We start from the raw sequence: 24,864 nt of genomic DNA on the forward strand, positions 1-24,864 counted from the left end.
CTATCTGATATATGACATTAGTAATACTCATGCAATAACAGTGTCCAGGCAGATTTCACTTGAATAACCTGTCTATAATTATTATATGACAGGCAGCTCAGTTGGTACAGCAACTGGCTATCGACTGGAAGGTTCTGATTCAATCCCAGGTAGTGATGGAATTTTTCTCAGTGCAAAAACTTCCAGAACAGCCTTGAGATCCAATCAACGTCAAATTGAGTACTAGGTTCTTCCCAGAGGTAAAAATGAGGTCGGAGTGTAATGCCAACCACATCACCTCTTTCTAGTGTCATGGTCATGAAAGCATGAACTCTACCTCCACACATCCCATCCACCTTCATGATGTCAAAAGTAGATACCTTTACCTTTACAATAAATTATTATATACCACATAACATTAATTCAATGTATCATCAAATTACTGTAACTTGAATTTTTTTTTATTATTTCACTAAATGTCTCCAGTACATAAAATAACATCAAGTTTTTTAAAAAATAAAGTCAGTGCAATCTGAGAGATCCTTAAAACCAGTTCCCTACCTGGTATTTTATACATTTTAATTAGATCCTTCAATATTTGTGTCAAGTGATGCAAAATACTATATATGGCCTTTCTTTCATTCACTATTATATTATGAAATATTGATTTGTATTTAACAAGAATAAACTAGTATGGTTCAAAACAAGAATTAATATAGTAGCCCGTGAATTCTGTGGGCCATAAACATAAGCGTTAATACTGGATGAATAAAAAGACATCTCATTCATCAAATCATGTTAGTTAAAAAAATGGAGTTAAACAAAGAGCAAACTAATCTTTTAATTCAGAGGTTCTTAACCTTCAGACAGTAGTGTATTTTCTATAGATTCCAGTTCACTAAACAACATATTTTTTTTTGTATAGACGTGCAATAAAAAAGGCGAAAAGGTAATACTGACACATTTACACAAAAAAAGTATATTTCACATGTCCCAGTCTGATTTGCATTCAATTTTTCGAAATATCTTAAATCACTCTGGACTAAAGCTATTTTCTAGCAAAATAATTTCTGAAAATTATTATTGCCAACACATTCCTCGCCAGATCTATCTTTCAACATAACGATGCAGAGCAATTTCACAGAAAGATTCCAAAATAGCATTTCAGTATTTTTTTGCTGAAATAGCTCTCCACAGGGAGTGCGGGAGAAGATAAAGATAAAGGAATGTGATTAATCAAATTAAGAACCTCCTCCGCAGTTTGCTATTTGAAGTTGATATTGTATGTACCATTTACAAAACCCTCAGGAAAAGTAACAGTTTTGATGGAAATAAATCTGATTATATACCTATTTTCAGGAAAAATAATAAACGAGTTCATCAAACAACAAAATATGGCTAACAAATGCCACAAAACAAATAATATATGTATTGAATTCAGCAAACTGCACGGCATTTAACAAATAACAACAAGAATTTCAGATTGTAAATAATATTTAACAAAGTTAATATGAATGAACTCTTTAAACATACATTCACTTCCTTGATTTCAATTACGATATATTACTAATTTTTAATACATGAATCAATTATAATATAGTAGAGTTAAAACAATATTAAAATATTTTATTTAGTTCTATATAACGAAAGATATTTAAAATAGGTAGTCTACTTTAATTCAGATCCAATATTTTCAAACTTTTTTTTTTTTTTTAGTTATGAATTTTCATTATCTATTGCAAATAAAAATTAATATGAAAAGATATTTTAAAAATAACTTTGTACACTCTGAGATATTTATATTTATAACTATATGATGTTTTTGTTTCACGCAAGATTGTTTGCATATACTTTCACCTCTGTTATTGTCGTCTCTTTGCCGCATGTTTAAAGCACGTACCCTGAATACTGAGAAGTGACTATCAATCCACAATACAGTGTGCAGTATCGTCGCTAATGCAGCACCATCACACTACCATTTTATAGCTTGCAGCTAACACTCTACTTAAATAAAGAGATTATTATCACAGGTTGGTTGCCAGACAGTGGATGTTGGAACATCCTCAGTTAGTGAGGGTCAGGGACTGTATGGTGGAGGTGGAGGCATACTTTCCAGAGGAGTATCCAGACCCCTTAAACCACCTCCCACTACAGAGAATGTCTCGATACCATCCCAGTCATCCACGAGACGACGCCGTTGTACGTCCTCGATGGGGGAGTGATGTTGTAAGAGATTGCATGCTGTTGCACATACAGCTACAGCACCTAAATAATTCATTTTTATTTTAATACCAACCCAAAGCAAGCATGTACTGTTCATTAACCTATTAACGGTGCAAACTGTTCAAAATGTATATCTGTTGTGAGGCTGGAAGATATTTAAAAGCAAAATACGAAAAATTCAATACTCTAAAATGGTCATAATTTCTTTATACACTATTGCATGATAATTATACTAAAAATAATGTGTTAAAAGTTTCTTTGTGTAATGACATTCTAAAGATATTTCTGCGTGGATTCCCATGTCACAGATTTGTAGAAAAACACACTATCATCCTTATCATCGTCATAGTCCGAACTTTCCGAATTTGTAGAACAGACAAATTCTTTCAGTGATTTCCATGCACTTGTGGTAACTGCCTTACTGACAGGCTCCATGATGCACATCAAATAATGCGAAAAATAAGACACTCATACGCACTCATTCAGACTGGACAGTTCATATCCTAATTGAAAACTTGCAATTTCGTCTTTCATAATCACCGTATAAGATCTTACTAGTGCTGGGTGTTCAGTATTCTTTAACCCTCTAAACAGATTCAGATTTTCTCTCAATTGGGACACTAAGAACATTTCCAGAAAAATATTGCAAACAGAGAAAAGAAAAAACTGGTGTCACGAAGGTGACTCATACTTGATGAACAGACTGTAGAAAAAGCACAATGCCCAGCTCTTAGCGAAACCACTCACAAAGTCCACCTTGCAGAAAGCTTGTTATTGGTGATATGCCACACAGAATCAGTAATTCGACACACCACGAACTATTAGTGTAAAATATTACTAAATATAAGCAGTTACATCATTTACTCGCCCAAATTAAGAAAGGAGACACTCAAACTGTCTGCCTTCTTGGCATCACTCAATGCAGTTCCTGTTCAGGAATGGAGGTGATGTTTCCCACATGCTACTTTTCAGTTCTTTCAGAACATATGGATTATTTTTGTACACTTGGTATGTTAGAGTTCCCCAGAGATAAAAGTCATAAGAGAATAGATTGGGAGGATTGAGGGGGGCCACATATTCTTACTGATAATTCTATCTTCAAATACTCTTATGAAGTTCGTCCATAAAATACTCAGCTATACTTACTGTTGCAGAATCCTGCTGAAAAAAAGGCAAAAATACGTTCCCTTTCTTACAGAATTCTGTAACAACACATACAACAGATTATTCTGAGGACGAAACTCACAGAGTATTCGAGGACAGAATTATATTATCAGCAGTAGCCCTCTATCCCACGCTCTAACCCCTTGTGACTTTTATCCCTGTGTAACTCTAGGCTCGTCTCCACTATTAAACATTTAACAACAACATGTTGAATTTAACATGTATATGGACATTTCAAGTCTCGATTGACTTAACATGTTGACTGAGTATGTTGAAGTTACACTTTTAACATGTTGGCGTGTTTTCCAGCAGCAATGGAAAACATGTCAAGTCAATTTATTTGCTTTTGCAGCGTCGGTACAGTTCGGCAAAGTTCGTACAGTTTCCATAGCAACAACTAACTTCTGATTTTGTGGCGCGTATCTTGATCATTTTTATACTGTCATTGGTCCCTGGTGTTGACTGTAAGTTGTTCGAAGTAATGGAGTGGACGAAAGAAAATACGTTAGAATAAAATTAATGCACTGATGGAAAGGCCTTGTTTGTGGGATGTGTCTGCAAAAGAATACAGACAAAAAAAAGAAGGCCGACTGTTTTAGAGAACTGAAATTAATTTAATTGTTCTCGAGAATACAACAGAGAGTTTTTCGCACTCTCGTTGTATGGTAAACGTTAATGCTATGTTGACGTCAGTAATGGTCGTATTTGGTGATGTATGTTAATGTTCGTAAAACTTCGAAAAGAATAATTATACGATATTACCCGCTCCTTTAACATCTATCATGTTGTAGGTCCTATGATAATCGCACTCTAATTTTTTTTACTGAGATGAAATGGCTGCTCTTAAATTGTGTCTTCTTTGACGTAACAGGAAGTATTTTTGCAGCACTATATTAAAATCGTGTTCTGACATTCTCAGCAAGTTTTTGAATCCAAATCGATCTTCAACTTTAAGCTCGTTTAGAATGTCTTATGCACAGTGTCTTTTACTAAGATATTGCTGCATCCACATTCTCAGGCAATTACAAAAGTCAAATCATCATCTGAGTCTATTGTCCAAGATTTGAAAATAAGACACAACCTACATTAAAATCTTATAGACTGTTTAAATCTCATAGATTGTTTATGGTGGACTGCGCAAAGAAAGTCAAGTTTAACATGCTTAACAGTGTGGACAAAGTGTTAAATGAAATTAGCATTAACATGTTCAGTCAACATGTTGGGATGTTAACAGTAAACAATTTAACATTTAACATGTTGTTGTTAAATGTTTAATGGTGGAGACGAGCCTTAAAAGACAAAGTGTACGAAAGTAATCTATATAACTTGGAACAGCTAAAAATAGTATCCAGAAAACCACTGCCTCCATTTTTCAATGGGAACTGCAGCAAGTGATGCATCAGTTCTTAAACAGGTGGACAAATATTTGAAAGAAGGCAGATAGTTTCTGCATCTCCTTCCTTAACTCTAGTCAGTAATGAAGTTTTAACTGTTTATATTTAGTAATATTTTACATTATTAGTTTGCAGTACATCGAATTAGAGATACTGAGCTGTGTATCACCGATATGAAGTTGTATGTGTAATGAGTGTCTAAGAGTGATTCAGTCGAGAGCCAATCATCATACTGAAATTTCTTTATAATTTAATCAACAAATTCTTCCAGTAGTTTCTAGTAGGTTTTAGATGTTTCAGAACAAATAAGTTCTTTATCTACATTCTGCAATGATATCTAATATTATTTTATATTTACAGAAACAGTTTTTTTTTTTTAATTATCCTGAATATTAAAATATATTTGTGATTTACAATGAGGTTTTAAGCAAATTCTGTCTTGTCAAGTAACTAGCAATTATAAAAACAAATCGTTGAAGAGCAAGATGCAAAACAAATTGTTCCTTTGAACATCTGCCCACACATAAAATAATCATTATACAAAATAAATTACACCCAGGGAATCACTGTACCTTCATAGACAACGGTATGTCATCACTTTTAAAATATCTTTATATTAATACAGAAAATGCACTCTGCAGTGCAGTGTACAAACTTCAGACATAATACAGAATGCACCGAAAGTAATGTCATTAATTTCAGTGGGTTATTCTTTGAGATAATTGTTTTATATGAAACATTTCATAGTGTGTTTTGGGAAAGTCATTGATCTAACTCTCAATATGCTCAGTCAATTTAAGAGAGCAATGTATTATGATAATAAATGATTGAAAGAATTTCAGCTTTGTCCTACAAAATTTGCAGAAATTTGATCCGAACAAATGTAACATTTTAAAATTTCTTTTTACAACGAAAAGTTAGTTGTTCGGATCAAATTTCTGGATATTTGTAGGACAAAACTAAAATTCTTTCACTCATTTATTATCATAATATACTGCTCTCTTAAATTGATTGAACATATTGGGAATTAAATCAATAGCTTTCCCAAAACACGCTATGAAATGTTTCATATAAAACAATTATGTCGAAAGGAAGCAAAAACGAGCAAAATTGTATTTAACTTTTTTGTTTGAAATATCTCAAAGAATAAACCCTTGAAATTAATGACATTAATTACAGTTAACACTGTATATGGACTAAAATAAAAATATTACAGAGTCATATATTACATGCTAGACTAAATAAGATGCCATTTTAACATTTGTAAAATATCTTATTTTATGATTACTACTTGTAGTTTGTAATACTACATACCTCTAATACCGAACTAATGTACTTTAAAATGAAATAAACTTAGCTTCTTACCTGCTGCTGTAATTGTGTAACAGCCATATTCATAAGAGACTTGTATTTCTGATGTAGGATTCAAATTCTGCATTACAGCTTCAAGATGTGTTGTGATATCATAACAAACTCCAATGATAGCTACTACCCACAGAACTAAAACCAAGAAGATAATCAATGTTAGAAGAAATTTTCAGTTGGATACACAACCCTCATTTGCAACCAGTCAACTGATCTCTGTCATCTGTTTATGTTCTTGACAATGATTTATTAGTGAATGCAAGATCCAAATGTTAACAGAAAGTGGTTGGTCTCTCTTTGTGTTCATAACAGTTCATTGCAATTGTGTAATTGTTATGGAAAGCATAAAAGTTTATAAGAAAAAAATATCAAAGACGTAATAAACGCGAACCCAGACTACGAATTCTTTTGTTCAGTGAATTAGGTTATTTGTGGTGAAAACTTGAATGAAGGATTTGACCTGACACTGTCATAAATATGTTCATTTAAGTTTGCACCCATAACTTCTTACGATGTAGAGAGGTCATTCTCTGTCTACAAAAACATATTGCCTGACAAGCACAGGAACCTAACAGAAACCAATTTAGAAATTATATTAGTCGTTAACATGAAAAAAAAAAAAGTGAAATGAAATAAGAAATTTGGAACAAAAAATGAAAGTGCATATTTTAATGTATTTCTCGCTTAATCATGCGTGTTTCATAGTTTGATAGTGCATGAATGCATGTTTTGGGATTTTATAGTGCATGGAATTCTCGTCTCTAATTATATCAGTATGTGATTGTTTGAGATTAGCTCCACAATGGAGAAGTATTACTTAACAAGTTAATTAAGTTCTAATGATTAATAGTCAATTGATCATTGTGTTGTATTGTGATTTTGTGTCAAAATGGAAGAAGCAGAAGGTAGAGTGAATGTTGGTGAAAGTAGCAGTGGGAGTAGGAAAAGAAAAAGCCAAAGTTCTTCAAAGTCCAAAGCAAAAGAATTAAAATAGTATCAGCATAGAAAGCTCTAGTTTTTAATCCATGTAGATGTACACACAATACGAAAAGTTTTTTTTTTGTATTAAATTTAAACCTAAACATTTAAAACATTTGTGAACAATATTATAAAAAAAAAACCTGATAAAACAAGACAGGATAACATGATCGACAACTTGATGCAGACTTTCAGTAAAAAGACTATAACAGGCCTGTTGATTTGAGTAAAAAGAAAAAGCCAGGTGGTGAGTAGGCCTATTTTTTAATGTTTGTTATTTTTTACCAGTGGAAAATAATTGTAAGGTTTCCGTTTATAAACATTTTTTTTTCTCGGTAACTAAGATCGGTAGATGAAAAAGTGTGAATTGCATGTCAAGTTCATTTTGTAACATCTTCCTGTGAAGACTGGTTTTTACTTAAAAACTTGATATCTTTTCAAGTACCGGTATATAATTTTTCATGAAGATTACGTTTAAAATTTCAATATTAAATAATTTTGTGTTTGAGAAAACACATTTTGCCCACAGCCTTTTTAATTCAAAACCTCTTCACTCAAACCATGTTTTGTCCATTCAGTTCATTCAAAACACGTTTTGTCCAAATTCTAAATCAAAATTTACAAGTTTTGATTTGAAAAATGTTTTTAAACTTGATGTTAAACATTTTATATGTGTCTTCACAAGATGGTTTAATAATTTTTGTGAATATAGCTTGCAGAACAATGAAAATATACGTTTCTTACCTATTCTGAAAAACAGCATTACTGTGACAAAAGTTTTGAAAGTTACCTTCTCATATATGAGTTTTATTTCCATCCTTCATTTACGTTATAAAAGACTAGGTTGCATTAGGAGTGTGTATAATATTGTACTGAGTTTTACGGTACTACCCTAGTCTAGTATATACAGTCACGAAGCTTGAATTGTGAGGGTGTCAGGAACAATAGACTGTGCCGGTACTATTTCGCATGGTCTGTAATGAGGCGATATTAGCGATCCTAGTGGTTAGCAACTATCTATGGATGTATATTTACTACGTATTGAGCTTCGTGACTGTATACAATAAACTGTGGTACTACGACAAGATCAGTAATGTTACATTTTGTGTAAAACAGTATGCAGCTATTAAATTTAAAAATTTGGAACTCATGGGTAAAGAATCTCCAAATGTTGTCCCTATTTTTGCAAAATTAATGGTAACAGCCCTGATGACAAACTCACTAACTGAACAAAAAAATAGGCTATACACAGAAGAAGGAGTACGTAAGTACTTACTGATCAATACCAAAGGTTAATTAAAAAGTATTAACTTATTATTATGTTATTTATGTATTAAACTTACCTGTTAGTATACTTGGTATAGAATTCCTTTGAATATTTTTCAAACTTTTCTTTGTAGGGCCAACAATATCCAGAAAAAATCCCATAAGGGAAGAAATCATTGCCAAGAAGCACAGAATAATGATTACGCGCATTAAATTCGCTATTTCTGGTGTAACACATTTCAATGCTGAAATTATAATAAAATACAATAATCAATACAAGCTATAAAATTAACACATTAACTTAAATACTGAGATTGAATTGGTCAGTATGTGAGAACAACCAATCTTCAAGTTAAAAAAATCTCTAATCAACCTAATACCCACTTTTAGATTCTATACATAATACGGTCATTCAGTATACAAAAAATTGCAAGTTTCAATGAAAAAACAAGGAATTCCAAATGTTCAGTATTCTCTTCCATTAAGCTGCGTAGACATAAGAAAATAATACTTCCATAAATATTTTGACGTGAAACGTCTATGTTTGAGACACATGAGAAAATTTGTAAATTGACATGAAAAACTTACTCTGGTGTCACTCGTACCATGGAAGAATAAGTGTAGGTGGCTTTCCACGTCGTCCCTTTCACTATTTAATGCCCCTCAAGATTTTTCACACAATAGTCACATTAACATCAAATAAAATGTACTAGCTATAGCGTTAAAATATGATAGGGATCGATGGGAGCTTATGTTAGGACAGCAATGAACCTCCTGGTTCTCTAAAAGTCATAAGTAAGTATAGCGTTAAAAAGGTACTACATATTATACTTTATTACTTTAATTCGGTCATAGACGTTTCACGCAATCACTGGTACTGACTTAAATCTCCTGTCAATTTTTCTTGAGCTAATTTAATGCTGCGAATTAACAAGTTCGAAAATCTTATCTCTATGCAGAAGAATAAAAAAACGTATCAATGGTGCACATTTCAGTAATGTGCCCAACAAAAATGGGTTCACTTACGGCCACTTGGTAAATGGTACTGTATAGGTACCGGAGATGAAACTACTTCTCTTGCACGGAACTGCAGATCTGTTTGCCTATCAACAGTATCAAAATAGCCAAAGCTAAAGAACTGATAAACAGCGAGATGTGGTGTACACTGACCACCTCTCAAACGGAACCATCCTAGTTGTGCCAATGATGTACATGTCAATGCGATTGTTGCCATGTGAAAAAACGCAGCAACGAAGTTACGTTCTTGTTCTTTAGGAAGGTGCCAACGCTGCCGTGGAAAGTATGTAGGATTGTACATCATTTGTATATTATCTGGAAAGCAATCAAAATTAAGTACAGTATGTAACTTACATGTTAATGATGCACCTGTTGTAACTTACAAAAAAAAAAAGTATTAATTTACAGAATCTATCATTTACAAAGCACGTTACTGTAAATTTATACACATTTAATACTATGCACATGAATGTCAAGTATATATAAATTACTCAAACATACCTGTCACTTTGACATTACTAATTCTTCAATCAGTGTAATAAAAGTAAAATTGTAGCTAATCAGTTCATGACAAGCGCAAATCTTCTATTCGTCAAATGAATATTTTTTAAAAATCCAATATATTTAATTTCATCACTAGCGTATGTAACATGTAACAGGAGTCATTCGAAATATGAAAATATGTTTCAAGTTCAGTGTGTAAAAAAGTACGTCCCAATTTTGTCCTGAGATTCCACCATTCACAGAGAATCACGGTAATAGCACCACAAATAGCACGGTAATAAATCGTAACCAATGCAGCCAACTATATTGCAAGAATTCCATTAATAGTTTACAAAATTGCGCAAATTATATTGTTACCGGACAACTTGTTTTCAAAACTTGTGGTGAATTTTGTTTAATGATGTATAGGTCACTTTTTTCCCTGTAATTTCTTATGTATTTTATGACAAATTCACAATGTATTGATTCTATCCATTAGTGGTTGGTAGAACTTTAATAATCCAGCCGGCAGTGTATACAGAGTGAGGTAAGGACAGGTGATGGTTTAAAAAAAAACAGTGCCAGATTAATGAGATTTATTTACAGTGGTCATCATCATTGTAGTAACATGGGATTTTAAAATGCGAGTTTGTGTGTGACACATTAATTTTGAGTTTTGATGTTAATAGTTCATTTATATTTTGTATATTCTCCGCCTTTTCATGCACAGAAATATGATATAGGTTAACTTGTATTTCAGATAATTTGTGTCACTTTGGAAAAGAATGGTCCACAGTAGATCACCTTCTCCATCCGCATCAAGGCGACGCCGAAGTAAATCCCGAGAAAGAGAGCCACGAGACCGCGATCGTGAAAGAGATCGTGATAGACGGAGGCGGCGTTCAGGAGAAAGAAATCGAAGGAGAAGGTAAGGGTTAACTTTGTATCTGAGGCAGTAGGCCTACATCGTGGGAAAATTTCAGTATACGAATTCCTCACTGACAATTAGGCCTAGCCTACATCTTAAAATACTAAAAGGAGCAGATTTGTTTGCGTTTGTCGAATGCGCATCATCATGCTTACGAAAAGGCACTTTTCAGTGCCAATAATTTATTTTGTATGCACGGTTGGAATTCTGAAGTAATAGGGAAAGGAAGGAATCCGTGTTCTGGAATTCATCCAAAATCGTTTGCTGGCGTGCGACTGTCATAAAGCTAATAACTCTTGTGGAAATAACAATTAAATTCTAACCTAATCACAACTTGCTAATCTTCTTGTAAATACTATGATTGTCCGAAGTCTATTAGGAATTAGCCAGAATTTATAGTACAAGAGTATCATCTATCTATTGTAATGCAGAGACGAAAAAATTAAGCAATATAGCCTAACTCCTATGTTGGCTGTGTTGCGAAGAACAATATATGTGTAGTAGCCTATATACACATGCATATGCTCAGGCATGATATTTATACATACGCTGTAGATTCAATATATAAACCTACTGTATGTGTTGGACAATAGAACTTTTATTTTAACATTTCTGACCATTTGGTACCTTAAGCAACAGATATCCATTCATCATTACCACTCTGTGCTTCTAAGAATTAATCCGTAAATATTTACGATTGAATAAAGTTTCTTTCCTGGAGTTTATAATTGAGATGGTATTACAGCTCGAATAGGTTCAATAAATTAACCTACTGTATATAAGTATACGATAGTGACACTGATGAACAGGCAATGATAAAGAGCTTCATTATCACATCCAGGGTTGCCAAATTCTCTCGTCAAGAAACCTAGACAGGTGATGAAACAGCAAATCTTGACGTGACTACACATTTGAATTAATTCAATTTGTAATACAATAAATGTTATTCGTCTTATGTATTTCAAGTATTATATAGGGCCTACATTTTTGCTAGATTATAAAATTTCCTTAGAATTATTGATAAAGTCTGAAAAAATAATGTTATAGCCTATTACAGCCTGATCTATACAGAAAAATATACGATAGGCCTACAGTGTTTAAATTCTATCAATAATAAATCAGCTTGTAAATAATAAAGATAGGCCTACTGTATAATACTTAATACATACTATACTTGTTTTTTTGAAAGATGGGACATGACAGGAGCGTTGCGATCGGAAAAAACAACTGAATGTCACATAGCGTGGTAGGACTGTTGCTATGGTAATGACGGTTGAGTTGCCAAACTTCCTTTCCCAAGTGACGAGTGCTCAATAGCTCTCTTAGCAACATTTATTGTGCACACAATGTTAATATTGGACCGTTTCGTCTTTGATTCTCTGTCGATTTTTGTATTGTTTTTTTACCTTCGCATCAATTGTCAATGAATGTTTTAACGTCAGCCATCTTAACGTCAATTGCTAACTTCTATCAGCTGGCCGTGTGGTAGGCCATATTGGCAACATAGCACTGTAGTTCCAAGCTCGGCCGCTTAACTGTCATGTCCCATCTTTAAAAAAAACAAGTATATAGTATTATAGTTTTTATTTCAATACAACCCGATAGGAGGCACCAGGCAGCATTGACGACAATGTTGAACATAGGTTGGACAGGTCTTGTAAAAATGAATAAGGAATTTTAAAAATAATTTTACAGAAATTAGTAAAAAAATTTTTTTTCCAATCTTTTTTACATTCTATAACAAATATAATTCAATTCAGGACACACCATTAAAATCCAGAACGTCTGGCAACCCTGTTCACATGTCCATCAGAAAACGTGTTCTTACGGAGACTTATAACTTATCAGAGTGACTATTGCATGCCCTATATAAGCTAGAGTGCTGATATTTTCTCACTGTTTCCACAACTAAAAGCTTGTCAAGTACGTATATTGCTAACTTGTCATCATAGAAACGATAATCTATTAAGTCTGGCCTGTTATGTCACAGTGGGTCTCAATACCCACAACCCAGCAAGTGATAACAGTTTCTCTATTACGCAGGCATCGTCGGTCTCGTTCATGGTCGCGGTCACGATCACGATCACGGTCTGACTCCAGAGGCAGGGATAAGGGATCAAAATCAAAAGTTCCTCTTGCAGAGAGACCACCCATTACTGGTAAGTACTTGATTTCATCTTCGCACCATGTAAATTTATTTTTATGTAATTTTAATAACAATTACTGCAAAATATGACGTGTGGTTCTTGAAAGCCTTTATCTGTTGGGCCAAGTTCTTGAGTTCCTCAAAGGAATAGAAAATTGTAAGGCCAGGTGCACACAGAGTCAGATGTGACATGGCTCTTCACCATTTGATGTTTTGCTTTATAGTGTCTTATAATGCCTCGCGACAACTTAAGTGTTTGCTTGTGACAACTTTTCTGCTGGTTGTGTGGGTTTGGAAAACTGCCCGAGCCTAGAAAATGGCGTCATGGTGCATTTTCATTATTTTGGAAGAAGAGCAGAATAAACAGACAAAATGTTGCACATTTTATTGTGGATTAAAAAACTACACTAATACGTTCAACATGCTTTTAAACATGTGTGTCTAATGCCTACCCATTTCACTTGCGTGATTCGGGTTCTGCTTATTGTGGATAGATGGCAGGACTGTGACCCATTTTCAAGTTGTACACCACTTCGGCAGGCCAAGTTATGCATGCTGTGTATCTGTGAAGAGTTATGTCGTGTACTGGAGTGAGTGTATGTATAAGTGAAGTGTAGGGAATGGGTGAGGAAGGGAGAAGGGGGAAACCCTGTGCCAGCATGTAGCCTACTCCTGTCGACCAGCACCAAGGGAGCCGCCAGGCTTATCGTCCCCATCCGATGGATGAATCACTATTAATAGTGACATATGCATTCTCTTCTTATGCACTGCGGAGAGATTTGGGATTTAACGCAGGTATATTGGTGCAAAATTTTGCTTTTAAACATAAAATTACTTTTTGTGATGGCATTTCAGCACATTTCGCATTTATCGTGATTGCTAAAATCCACCATCTCTAATGATTTTGGTATCTTCTTGAAAAATTTCTACATAGAGTTTGTGGACATGGCTACTCACGCATGTGCAGTACACTGCACCTATCAGACAGTCTGCTCACGACCAAGTTCAAGCAGTTGAGTCTGCTTGCAACTATCTTGTCGGGTCTGATTGTGTTTGCATCACATCATTAGAAATGAATGGGACTCAAGTACCATCAGACAAAATGTTGAGTCGCGCTGCATCTGATTCCTGATTCTGTGTGCACTCAGCCTAAAAGACCAGGTATCCAGCCAAATCTAAAAAAAATCTTCTTTATTCAGAACTATTCTGTGATAGTAATGATAAAAACTAGTTCAAAAATGGACCAGAAAAAGAACACGAAACAAAGCAGAAGTCAGTCCCTAATCAAATGAATGAGTTGAAAGTTAGAATAAGCTCTTACTCCAAAGAACTACGGAACTAGTTGTCAGTTCAGGTTGAATATTTTCGGTTAATGATTTTACATTATTATAATCCTATCTGCCGAATTTTCAGACAGAAAGAAGATTCTGTGAGACGTGAATTTATTCTTCTGGAGTGCAAGGCTCTCGAGAGTGAATATTGGGTACTCTCCTGAAACACATTCTTCTGGAGAAGTGGAACTTTCTAACATTGATATTGAAGTTCTACAACTTGTTCAAAGAGCACAACTAGTTTATGTGTATACAACAAGCCTACAGACTGATGTACATGGAGGTAGTTCTCTCTCACATCCCCAGAGCTACAATGTATTGTATACCTAGGTAATTTTTTTAATTATACTATTGATCGTCAAATCCATAATCATATAATGACAATGATAGGACTTCACCTATTCGTTTCATTTTATGGAGAAGTGAATTGAGAAATGGAAGTATAGCGAGAAAACTTGTCGCATCACAAATTTTACTTCAGCTTAAAAATTCATTTCATGTAATGTATGAATCAAAATCCATGACTTCTGTAGTATCGAATTCCATTTCAGAGATAATTAATGAAAGCCAGAATTCATTATACTTATTATAGGTTGGTAGACAAAGATGATAACTGTGTGATTAGGCAATTTAATAAGACATTACAATTCTGCCAGTGTGTTTGTCTCAAAATGTGACATCAGTCTGGTGATAAGGGAGTGACAGGAAAGAAAGATACGTAGAAAAATACACGTTTCTACAATTAATGTTTACTACAGTTCCTATTAACATTAGACTGCATAAAAAGTTATCAAAACCAAATGTTGTTGTTGTCTAGTGCCTTGCATCTGGCAATGAAGTCATTAGCAGTTGTGCTTTCCAATACTTTTGAACTGTAGTTTCTTCTGATCTTAATGCTTCACAGGTCTGCAAGTGATCTTCATTCATTTCTGCTGGATCGTTACACAGGACACATATTGGTGAAGCTGAGATACCTATTCTGTAGAGATGACTTGCTAGACAGTCATGATTTGTCAATAGTCTGAAGGCTGCAACTGCTGTTTTCCTTGGTCTCTGGGGGATTATATCTGGGTTGGAAAATAGTGTAATCCATTTTTTGTCTTTAGCATTTGATTCTATTTCTTGTAGGTATGAATGAGAAAATTTTGTAGTGATCAAGCGTTTTATTGAGGAATATGAGAAATTAAATTTAGACTTTTGTTTTATTGTTGTGCTTTTCTTTGCAAGTGTGTCTGCGGTTTCATTCCCCATAACTCCACAGTGTGCTGGAATCCATTGGAGATGGACAATCTTATTAACTTTTTGGAGTTGTGTTAACATTTTGTAGCATTCTCTTATTTTGTTGACTTCTTTGTAGCATTTGAACATATTCCCTGAATTGCAGCTTTAGCATCTGAAAGAATTACTGTCTTGTTATATTTATTTAAGGGAAGATTTAATAATTGTCGGAGAGCAACGTGTATAGCCTCTATTTCACCATCATAATTTGTTGTGTCTCTGCCAACAGAATGATAAAAGGAAAAATGTGTACATGTAACTCCAGCTCCAGTAAGGTTTTCTGTGGTGGATCCATCGGTATATATGTGTAGCTATTCTTCTGTAGGGTATCTAGTATTGATCGTTTCCAGTGCTAAAAGTTTTTGTATTTCTTTTGGTGTGTCTGATTTACTTATTTCCTCTGTTACTTCCAAACTGAAGGTAGGTTGCAATAATTCCAATGGATTTTCTCTTATGATTAAATTTTCTCTGGTGTTAGGAATGTTCAATTTGGATTTAATCTGTGTTACCTTTTCTAGGAAACTACTATGAGTTTTAAGGATTGAAGAAGGGAGGTTCTTTTCTGTCCATTGAGAGTTTGGCAGTCGTAATATTTTCTCGTGTTGGAGCAGTGCTTGTTCTTCTATTTTTGTTGTTATTGATGGGATCCGTGTCAAGGCACGCATGGCATCAACAGGTGTGGATTTTACTGCTCCAGTGATTAGGCGAAGAGCCTGATTTTGTAGTTGTTCAAGTTTATTGATGTTAGCATTTGCTGCTGTTATTAATGCTTCAGAACAGTACAAGAGGTTTGGTTTAATATACATTTTGTATGTTGTATTAAGGACTCTCCTTGAGCAGCCCCATTTAGCACCAGCTAACCTTTTCAGGATATGCAGTTTCTTTTCAACCTTTTCTGAGATGTTTGTTATATGTTTTTTCCAACTAAGTTTTCTGTCGAAATTGATGCCCAAGTATTTGGCATCATCAACTGCTTTGAGTGGTTTATCATTATAATTTATGTTACTAGTCACTGGTTTATATTTTAGTGTAAATAATTCATAAGTTGTTTTTTCTACATTAATAGTCATGAGGTTTTTGGAGCTCCATTCATGTACTTTGTTTAGGGCTTTTTCTATTCTGTCTTTAATTAGTTTAGGTTGTTTTGGAGAGCCTGGTGTCCAAATGACTACGTTGTCAGCAAATAAAGCAATTTTGGTTTCTGAAGTTTTTATTATTGATGGAAGGTCGTTTATATAAATATTAAAGAGTGTTGTGCTCAGAACAGCACCTTGTGGAAGTCCTCGGTGTGTTTTTTTTTATATTTGGAAATGTATGTATTATATTTTGTAGCACAAAATCTTTGTGAAATAAACTGGGTTATCCATTTCAGCATGTTACTTTTCACACCTATTGATTGCAACTTCTCAATTAATTTATTTCTCCAGACTGAGTCATATGCTGACTGAAAATCAATGAATACTGCTAAGGTGTCCTCTTGTCTGTTGAAAGCTTCCTTGATGTCTTGGCTTAGTAGAAGTACATTTTCACTTGTACTATGATTCTGTCTGAAGCCAGTCTGTGAACTATTAAGTAGGTTGTAGTATTCTAGGAACCAGTTAAGTCTAGATGCTACCATTCTTTCCATCACTGGTTAAAGATATTGGTCTGAAGCTATTAATATTGTTTGAAGGTTTATTTTTCTTTAAAATCGGGATGATAATGGCTAATAATAATAATAATAATAATGCATAATAAGGGTTGTCTTACCTCTTTCATACTTTTCATAGGCTATATTTTGTCAAGGCATTCTACAGCAAATCCCAGCTCTTCATCAAGATCTTCCACAATCCTCTTCTTGTATCAGTGCCTTGCAGATTTATAGGCTACATATTTTTAAATTCATCGTGATACAGTACACACACTTAGTCACAAAACAATAAAACAATTTCGTTGAAAATCTGTACATTATCACATTTCTTCTTTGCTTATGCACTACTCTTTTATTTGCGCTAATATTACTAGATCTACTCGTGTTGAGTTTACCAAGGTATACAATGAATATGATTTTTTATAAATATTAATTATTGTAACCTCTCCTAAATATTTAGAGTGGTACACATCTGCCCCACGTGTTATTGGTTGTGGTGGAAGAGGAAATGAAGCAAGTCTGAAAAATTATGATGGGCTATTCTATGTAAAGCATGGGCTAGGCAAGTGATGTAGATAAAATTGAGGTAGAAAGATATTGAGGAAGCAATCGCAGCATCTGTGCATAGAAACAGGACTTTGAAATCTAATCTAGGCCACAAAGATACAATAACAGTAGACTTTGTTTATAAAATATACAGTAGCCTGTTGACTTTGTCCAGTTTACAGCACAAGTGAGGAGAAGGCAGAGTTTATTGAGATCCATTTTGCATACAATGCAGTTTCCTGTATATCTGCTCAAAATGTGTGTGGTTCCAATGTACAAATTTAGAAATCACCAATGTCATCTCTAATTATTATTTAAGTAATCACGTGATTGTAAGAATTCTGAATGTCGATTCTACTGATAAAAGGCGGTCAACAGTTAAAAGATTATCAACTCAAAATATCAAGATATATTATTTTATTTCAAAAACATCAGACCAATAACATTCGCAGACCACAAGGATCCTGAATTTTAGAAAACAGAAATTTCTGAATGTTTGAAGAATAGTAAATGATGCCATTTCTACGAAATTTCAAATAATAAAAGATGGAAGTATCTCTGTACAATAAAATGTAATTCTGGAGTATCCAAGGAAAAGTGCAGGTGCATCTTTTCAATTACTTGCCAGAAAGGCACTCGGACTTTGCACAGCATCCCATGGAATGTTGGTACTTTCTAAGCCTGTTCCAAGAAGAGGAAAGTAGCTGTGTTAATGAAATCTGCAAACCTCTCGTATTAGCAAGTCTTTGTTTTTGACCAGATGCTTTTATATTTTTATGTGTTTTTCTTATATGAAACCTGAGCAATTTAAGTGTGAAAAAAAAAATAGCTTATTTTCCCACAAAAGGTTTTTCTTACCAAATATGTAATACACTAAACAGAAATAAAATAAATAATTGGAAATTCATATTCCAATAGTTATTAATGTTAATTACTAAGTAAACTGAACAGTAGTTGTTTCGAAATGTAGCTTTGTTGATACACAGATCACTTGACTTTGGTGTAGAAATTAAGAAATAAAGGCAGGTGAGATATGTAATGTATTCAGTAGCATACAAATCACATAGATCTACTCTGGTTTCCTTGGAGAGCTTATTTTATTCAGAGTAGAGCTTTGTTCTTGTTATTATATTGAGAAATTCTGAAACAAAACCTGTTAAGACTACTTCCAATCATAACGAGTTTGAAACTGATTCATACTCTTAAAGGGACCTACATTGGATAAGTGTGGCAAACATCAACATGAAAGGTATATGAATCACAAAATTCAAACTTGGCTTTATTCCCACTAAGAAGGAAATCTGTGACTTTATGTCCTGTATAAGGATACAGTAACTTCTTGCTAGTGATAATGGAATGGATTAGAGAGAACCAAATGAACTTAATCATAATGCATCCCCATATTTTAAGTAGGCTACTGTGATAATTTATGAAGAATCAGAGTGTGAAATGTGCAGTTTCAATATACAGATTCATTAGAGGCTAATTTTAATAGTTGTAATGTCATATTTCATTAAGACCAAGAGTAGCCAGCACAAATTTCAAATTGTACTGGTACTCTTTAAGTGACGATCATTTCATCCCAGGTCATGTGATGTGCATAATAAGGGTTGTCTTACCTCTTTCAAAATACATATGTACACTTCATTGAAATATGTTTATGGTTAATTATTTTTAAACATAGCCGAGTTCTCTATGTCCTCTAATGAATAATTTGAAATGTAAAATTGCAACAAGTTTTTAATTTGCATTTTACAAGAAAAAAAAAAAGTGTAATGATTAATTTTCTGATTATGTGGAATAGAGAAAGTACAATAATGCTGCAAGATTGTTTCGAAATTTTGATTATTATATCATAATTGAGGATGTCACCCGAATAAGGGCGTATATAGCAAAATATAGTTCTGATATAAACTAATTTCAATGTTTGTCAGCTGTCAAGATTGATCACAGTTGTGTCAACAAAGTTTTTCTTCACTGTTAAATTATACTTTTTCGACACAACTATGCTGAACCTGACAGCTGACATACATTGAAATTAGTTTATATCAGAACTACATTTTGCTCTTAGACTTCAACAAACAAAATTTGATAACACAATCCCAAGGGAAAAAATGAAAGTCTCTGCATCAAAATCCACAGTTAATTCCCGATTTACCACGAAAATCGTCTGTAGCTGCATTTAGATTGGCAACAGGCCATGATTGTTTGGCTAACACCTGGATAGAATTGGAATATATCAGTCCCCTAACTGCCCATTGTGCAACTCAAATCAAGAAATGGATTCGGAACACCTTAAAATCTGTGCTTCATTGGCTGGTCATGATAATATCTTTGAAAAATATTGGAGTGCAAGAGGTCAAATGACTTTATTGCCAAACGCCTGGCATTAGAAAACAACAACATTTTGCTCTATATGTTCTTATTTGGGTGACGTCCTCAACTACAAAACTAGCTTTAAAAATATTGTTTTGAGATGATGTGTAACAGTCAGATCATATTGCATTTCTCTGTCTGTGCATTGTCCTAAGACAATTACATGCTGGACCCTGTTCATATTCTATGTTTACCTACTACCTTACATTTATTTTATGGGTAACAATGTGCAGGATGATGCAGAAGGAAATTCTAGGATTTCGAAATGTTACTTTTCCTCAAGCTCCAAATAGTGCAAAAAAAAAGTCTCGCACTGAATATGAAATAAAGCATCTATAATTTTGTTTTCAGTTATAATTTTAAACAATGTAAATAATAGCTACAGAAAATGACAGAAGAACATATATCTTTTAGGTAGTAAAGAAATCTTGATGCGATTAAGAAGTTATTTATCTAATATGTTCTCAGGGAGAAATAATTCTTTTAAGAATTCGCGTAAAGAAATAAAAATGAAGTGAATGAAAATTTAAAACTATGAGGTTACATTTTCGCCATAACGAACTTTCATTAACTTCTATGACATAATGATAGGAATAAGAGACAGAGGAGGTAGTTAGTGACAAGAAAATAGTATTGCAAATAAGACATAATGTGTTTTATTTCTGTATATGTTTTAAGGTGAGTGTGAAAGTTGTTAGCCTGGCTTCTTTTTTTGTTCCTTCTGTTTTATTTTTATAAATGGGCTATTAAATCACTTTCCTTGCAGTTTTGAAAGCAATGTCATTACTGAACCAGATTTGTTCTCACTCATCTATTGAAGATGTTTTTAAATTACATTTTTTTTTTTTTTTTTGTATTGTGGTTGGAAATTACACTGTAGACATCTGAAACTTGAAATATTGGATCCTAAAAAACTAAAAATATTTAGATGTCAAACCACATTTCTTTTTCTAGCCTTTTCAATGTAGTTCTCTCTGTTCCTTCAAATTCCAGATGCAGATTTGGAAGGAAAGAGTCCTGAAGAACAAGAAATGATGAAGACAATGGGTTTTTGTGCTTTTGACACAACAAAGGGCAAGAAGGTACCTGGAAATGAAGTTGGTACAGTTCATGTCATCTTGAAACGCAAGTATCGACAGTACATGAACCGCAAGGGTGGTTTTAACAGGCCATTGGACTTCGTGGCATGATGTCTTCAGTCAGCTTCAGAGATGTTAACCCTGCATAGACTTGAAGTGTATGTGAAAATTTCCAGCACTTGGACAATGGAGTTCCGTGTGTCTCTGGCAATGTGAATTGAATTATGATTGAATTACAAATGAACAATTTCGAAACTTGTCACATAATATTCAACCTCGGGTTGCAGTTTATTAATTTTCATGTAGCATTTCATCTGTTAATATTGTACCGTTTCTTTACAGATAGCACTTAAATAATGATTTTTGGTAACAGTATTACAGTGAATGTATATTACAAAAAATCAAGCTAAAATTTCTTCAGAATATAATGTTAAAAATAAAAAATATACACAAGCCTTTCTTCAGCTTAGTCATCACACATTATGTTCCCTCCTATTTCAATCTTGTTGATAACACTACAAATCACAAACATATTATAACTTTCTTTTTTTCTTTTTTCTTTTTTTTTCTATTTCATACAAGAATGGATAGGGTTGATCAGCATGAAATATTTTTCTGTCTTGCCTTACCACTATTTTCTGACACTGAAAACAGTGGAGTACAATTAATATTCATACAAAATTTACAAGTGATTTATACTTTAAAATTTCTACAGAGCATTGTTATCATTTCAAATTATGTGATGCAGTTTGTAAGTCTAGAAGAGTTTAGGTGAGTGAAATCTAAGAAGCGAGCAATGATTGGAATCTCTTCGTACCATGTGACAATGCCAATGTTAAATAGAAACGAACATGGGCACTGGCATACTTGTATACTCGATTAAATCGGAGAAAAAAGTAACATATAATACAGATATCTAAAACTCTCACCAACTATACTGAAAACATGTCTAAAAAATTATGAAACTATAGATCAACTTTTAAATTACACAATATCAAAAATTAAAACATGGTTTCGTCACATATACTTCATGTATAGTTTATACAAAATGTTGAATTTAATCCAATTAATTATTACGATTAATAACCGCGTAAGTTAAAAATATAGCTATCTGAAAACTAAATTTTCCCAATTGGGTTTTAAATGCCAATATCCCCCCCACACTGTTATATCATTAATCTTTCCCGAACACTTTCTGCCCAGTTTCAATGTCTTTATCACACACAATCTCACTCCACCTGTCCAACAAGCATTTTAAGATTTCTTTACAATTCTGTTCTGCCAAAGAACCAAGCTTCACTTTCCTTAAGCATTTTGTTTTAAATAGCTAATGAATCACTACTTACACTATCAATCTAAAAAACTGTCACTCCATAAAAGATATCGTGAACATCGATTGCATACACAGCAACAAAAAGGGATGGCTGTTCCAGTAGCATTGCGAACGAGCAAATATGTAGAACCATCGGTAGCAAGTAAATTGACATAGACATTATAAATTCACATAATCCGATGGACCTCATAGCCACATTTTTGTTTTTGCACCAATATCGAAAGCCCATAATAGAAAGAAGGAACACTACTTAATCGAAGCTCTTTGTTATAACAGTAGAAAGAAAGTTACACCCCCAATTATTTGTGCACCAGAGAATAATTAAAACTACATTTTGTTCCTCATGCATATTGCTGCGTGTTTCCACGATCATGCCTTTCATTCTGGCAAACTGTAGAACCATCCAAGCACGATAGGTAACATCTGAAATGCTACTGTCCTACTTCTGCTGTCGGAAAATGTAATAAAAAGCATCGTAGGCTCAAATCCATTTACATATAGTAATAATAGTAATAAGTTGTAATTTTTTTGTAGTATCCATAATCACCTCCTTTCTTGAATTTTTCACATATTTCTTCATCTTCATCATCTTCTTGGTCTGTACAAAGCTATAATATTATATACCTATTGTTTAAAAATAAAAACAATTTAAGAAGCAGCGAGCGAGCAACAATTCATGTAGCAATGAGGGAAGCTTGCTGCCTCGTTGTGCCCACACTGTAGCAGACAGACATGGACGTAACGGATGTGTGCGTATGGCACACTAGCAACACACACCACATACCAGCTCGTTTCTTCCAACTAAACGCTAAGACGTGTCAAGTGGCAGTATTTCTTCTGAAAGATGGTGGGAGGTGGTCACTTTTCATTTTTTATTTATTCCATGTTTCATTAAATCTGGCAGTGTCTGAAACAAAACAAAAAATTAAGAGCTACTTTCTGTCTTATTCCAAAATCAACAAATTAACTCAACCACCACCGCTACTACTACTACTACATTACTCACTTCATAGTTCTACTACCTATGCTTCAGCAATCTTCTTCTTTTCTTTTTTCTTCTTGAGGAACGATGGTGTTCTTAGGCCCTTCTTCTTTTTCTTGTCCTTCTTGGGTGACTCCTCAGTTGACACGTCTTTAGTGGGTGATCCCTGAAGTTAGAAAACCAATGTAATATGTAAACTATCTCTGACATGTAGAGCATAAAAACTATTAAGCATAAGCTGTGTATTTGCATCGGAAATACAGTGCAACCTGACTGATATAAATAATTTTAGACCTGATAGAACAAAAATAAGATAGTGTGAAATATACTAAATTTAAATTACATTTGGAGCAAAGAGTATACTTTTATGTACATCAGCCTTTTGGCTTTTTGTACATTCCTTAACATCTTAACACAGTCTAGTATATACAGTCGCGAAGCTCAATACGTAGTAAATATGCAAACATTAGATAGTTGCTCACCACTAGGATCGCTCATATCGCCTCATTACAGGCAATGCAAAATAGAACCGTCACAGTCTATTGTTTCTAGCACCCTCAAAACTCAAGCTTCGTGACTGTATATAGTAGACTGTGATCTTAATATGCAGCAGTTAGCCTAGTTCTATGGCTTCTGAAAATTTGAACGACCTTGAATCTTTCGAAACCTTTATGAAAATGCTAGGATCTCCTTTGTATTTTCCCAACTCAACTTTTAGAGATGGCTGCTGAAGTCTCACATATACATCTGTCTGCGAAAAGGTCTGAATAGCTGGCTTGCTCTCTGAGGGCAATGATCCTACATTGGCCAACTGTGCGCCATATATGATAATTGTTCAGGTCCACATGTGTGAATCTGATGCTGACAGGTGGAGCATCGTGACAGTCAGATACCATCCCCAGATGAGTATCTCATAAACCCCAGGCATCCAGAGCCTCAAGCCCTCAAGTACATCAACATCGGGAACTGGGACTATCCCCAAGACTTCACACAGCCTATTTTTAATTGTTACAGATGACATGAAATGAGGGGACGGAGGAGTGTGTTGGTGGAATGGAAAATGAAAACAAGAGTACCCCCTCCCTCCAAAAAAAAAAAATCCTTTGCAAAGTCTTTGTCCACCAAAAATTCCATTACAATCTGATGATCAAACCCAGTATATGGATGGAAGACCAATGCACTAACGCTGAGCCACAGGTGTTGTTAAAGGACATGGCCACTTGTAATTCTGCCTGAAGCTCCCTTTATTCAGGGGCATGGACCATCCAGCTTTACTTTGGTTCTTAATTTTTATCATCCTTGGCTGGGTTCGAATCCACAAATCTCTGACCCCATGGCAAGCATAGTAATCAAGGAAATATTTTAG

At 34.0% G+C, this 24,864-nt stretch overlaps 3 protein-coding genes across 21 annotated transcripts in view; 1 reads left to right on the forward strand and 2 right to left on the reverse strand.

Moving 5' to 3' along the window:
* Window positions 1-418: 418 nt before the first annotated feature.
* LOC138697997 (transmembrane protein 127-like) lies at window positions 419-10,226 on the reverse strand. The gene is made up of 5 exons (XM_069823655.1): window positions 9,888-10,226; window positions 9,396-9,701; window positions 8,447-8,614; window positions 6,126-6,260; window positions 419-2,244 (listed from the first exon to the last, which is right to left on the reverse strand). The coding sequence occupies exons 2-5, from the start codon at window positions 9,688-9,690 to the stop codon at window positions 2,057-2,059; spliced, it is 786 nt and encodes a 261-aa protein (XP_069679756.1). The 5' UTR covers window positions 9,691-9,701; window positions 9,888-10,226; the 3' UTR covers window positions 419-2,056.
* Window positions 10,227-10,302: 76 nt separating this feature from the next.
* Window positions 10,303-21,638, forward strand: ytr (U4/U6.U5 small nuclear ribonucleoprotein 27 kDa protein yantar). Of its 4 annotated transcripts, none has more exons than XM_069823659.1 (4): window positions 10,303-10,416; window positions 10,630-10,797; window positions 12,841-12,956; window positions 21,098-21,638. In XM_069823659.1, exons 2-4 carry the CDS (start codon window positions 10,655-10,657, stop codon window positions 21,292-21,294), a joined length of 456 nt encoding a protein of 151 aa, XP_069679760.1. In that variant the 5' UTR covers window positions 10,303-10,416; window positions 10,630-10,654; the 3' UTR covers window positions 21,295-21,638. The 4 variants fall into 4 exon arrangements, with proteins under 4 accessions (XP_069679760.1, XP_069679758.1, XP_069679757.1 ...); XM_069823657.1 differs by having other exon boundaries at window positions 10,412-10,512; XM_069823656.1 differs by having other exon boundaries at window positions 10,414-10,520.
* Window positions 21,440-24,864, reverse strand: part of hts (adducin 1-like protein hts) — a 458,542-nt gene continuing 455,117 nt past the window's right edge. For 14 of the 16 annotated variants that reach the window (XM_069823646.1, XM_069823652.1, XM_069823651.1 and 11 more), the window contains 2 exons: window positions 23,523-23,664; window positions 21,440-23,423 (listed from right to left, as the gene is read on the reverse strand). In XM_069823646.1, the coding sequence (XP_069679747.1) occupies window positions 23,539-23,664 (126 nt within the window). In that variant the 3' untranslated portion in view covers window positions 21,440-23,423; window positions 23,523-23,538. Of the gene's footprint in view, window positions 23,449-23,522; window positions 23,665-24,864 lie in introns of all 16 variants that reach the window. The other 2 variants (XM_069823641.1, XM_069823643.1) reach the window with 2 other exon arrangements.

This window comes from Periplaneta americana, chromosome 4 (genome assembly GCF_040183065.1).
Source record: "Periplaneta americana isolate PAMFEO1 chromosome 4, P.americana_PAMFEO1_priV1, whole genome shotgun sequence".
NCBI classification, from domain to species: Eukaryota; Metazoa; Arthropoda; class Insecta; order Blattodea; family Blattidae; genus Periplaneta; species Periplaneta americana.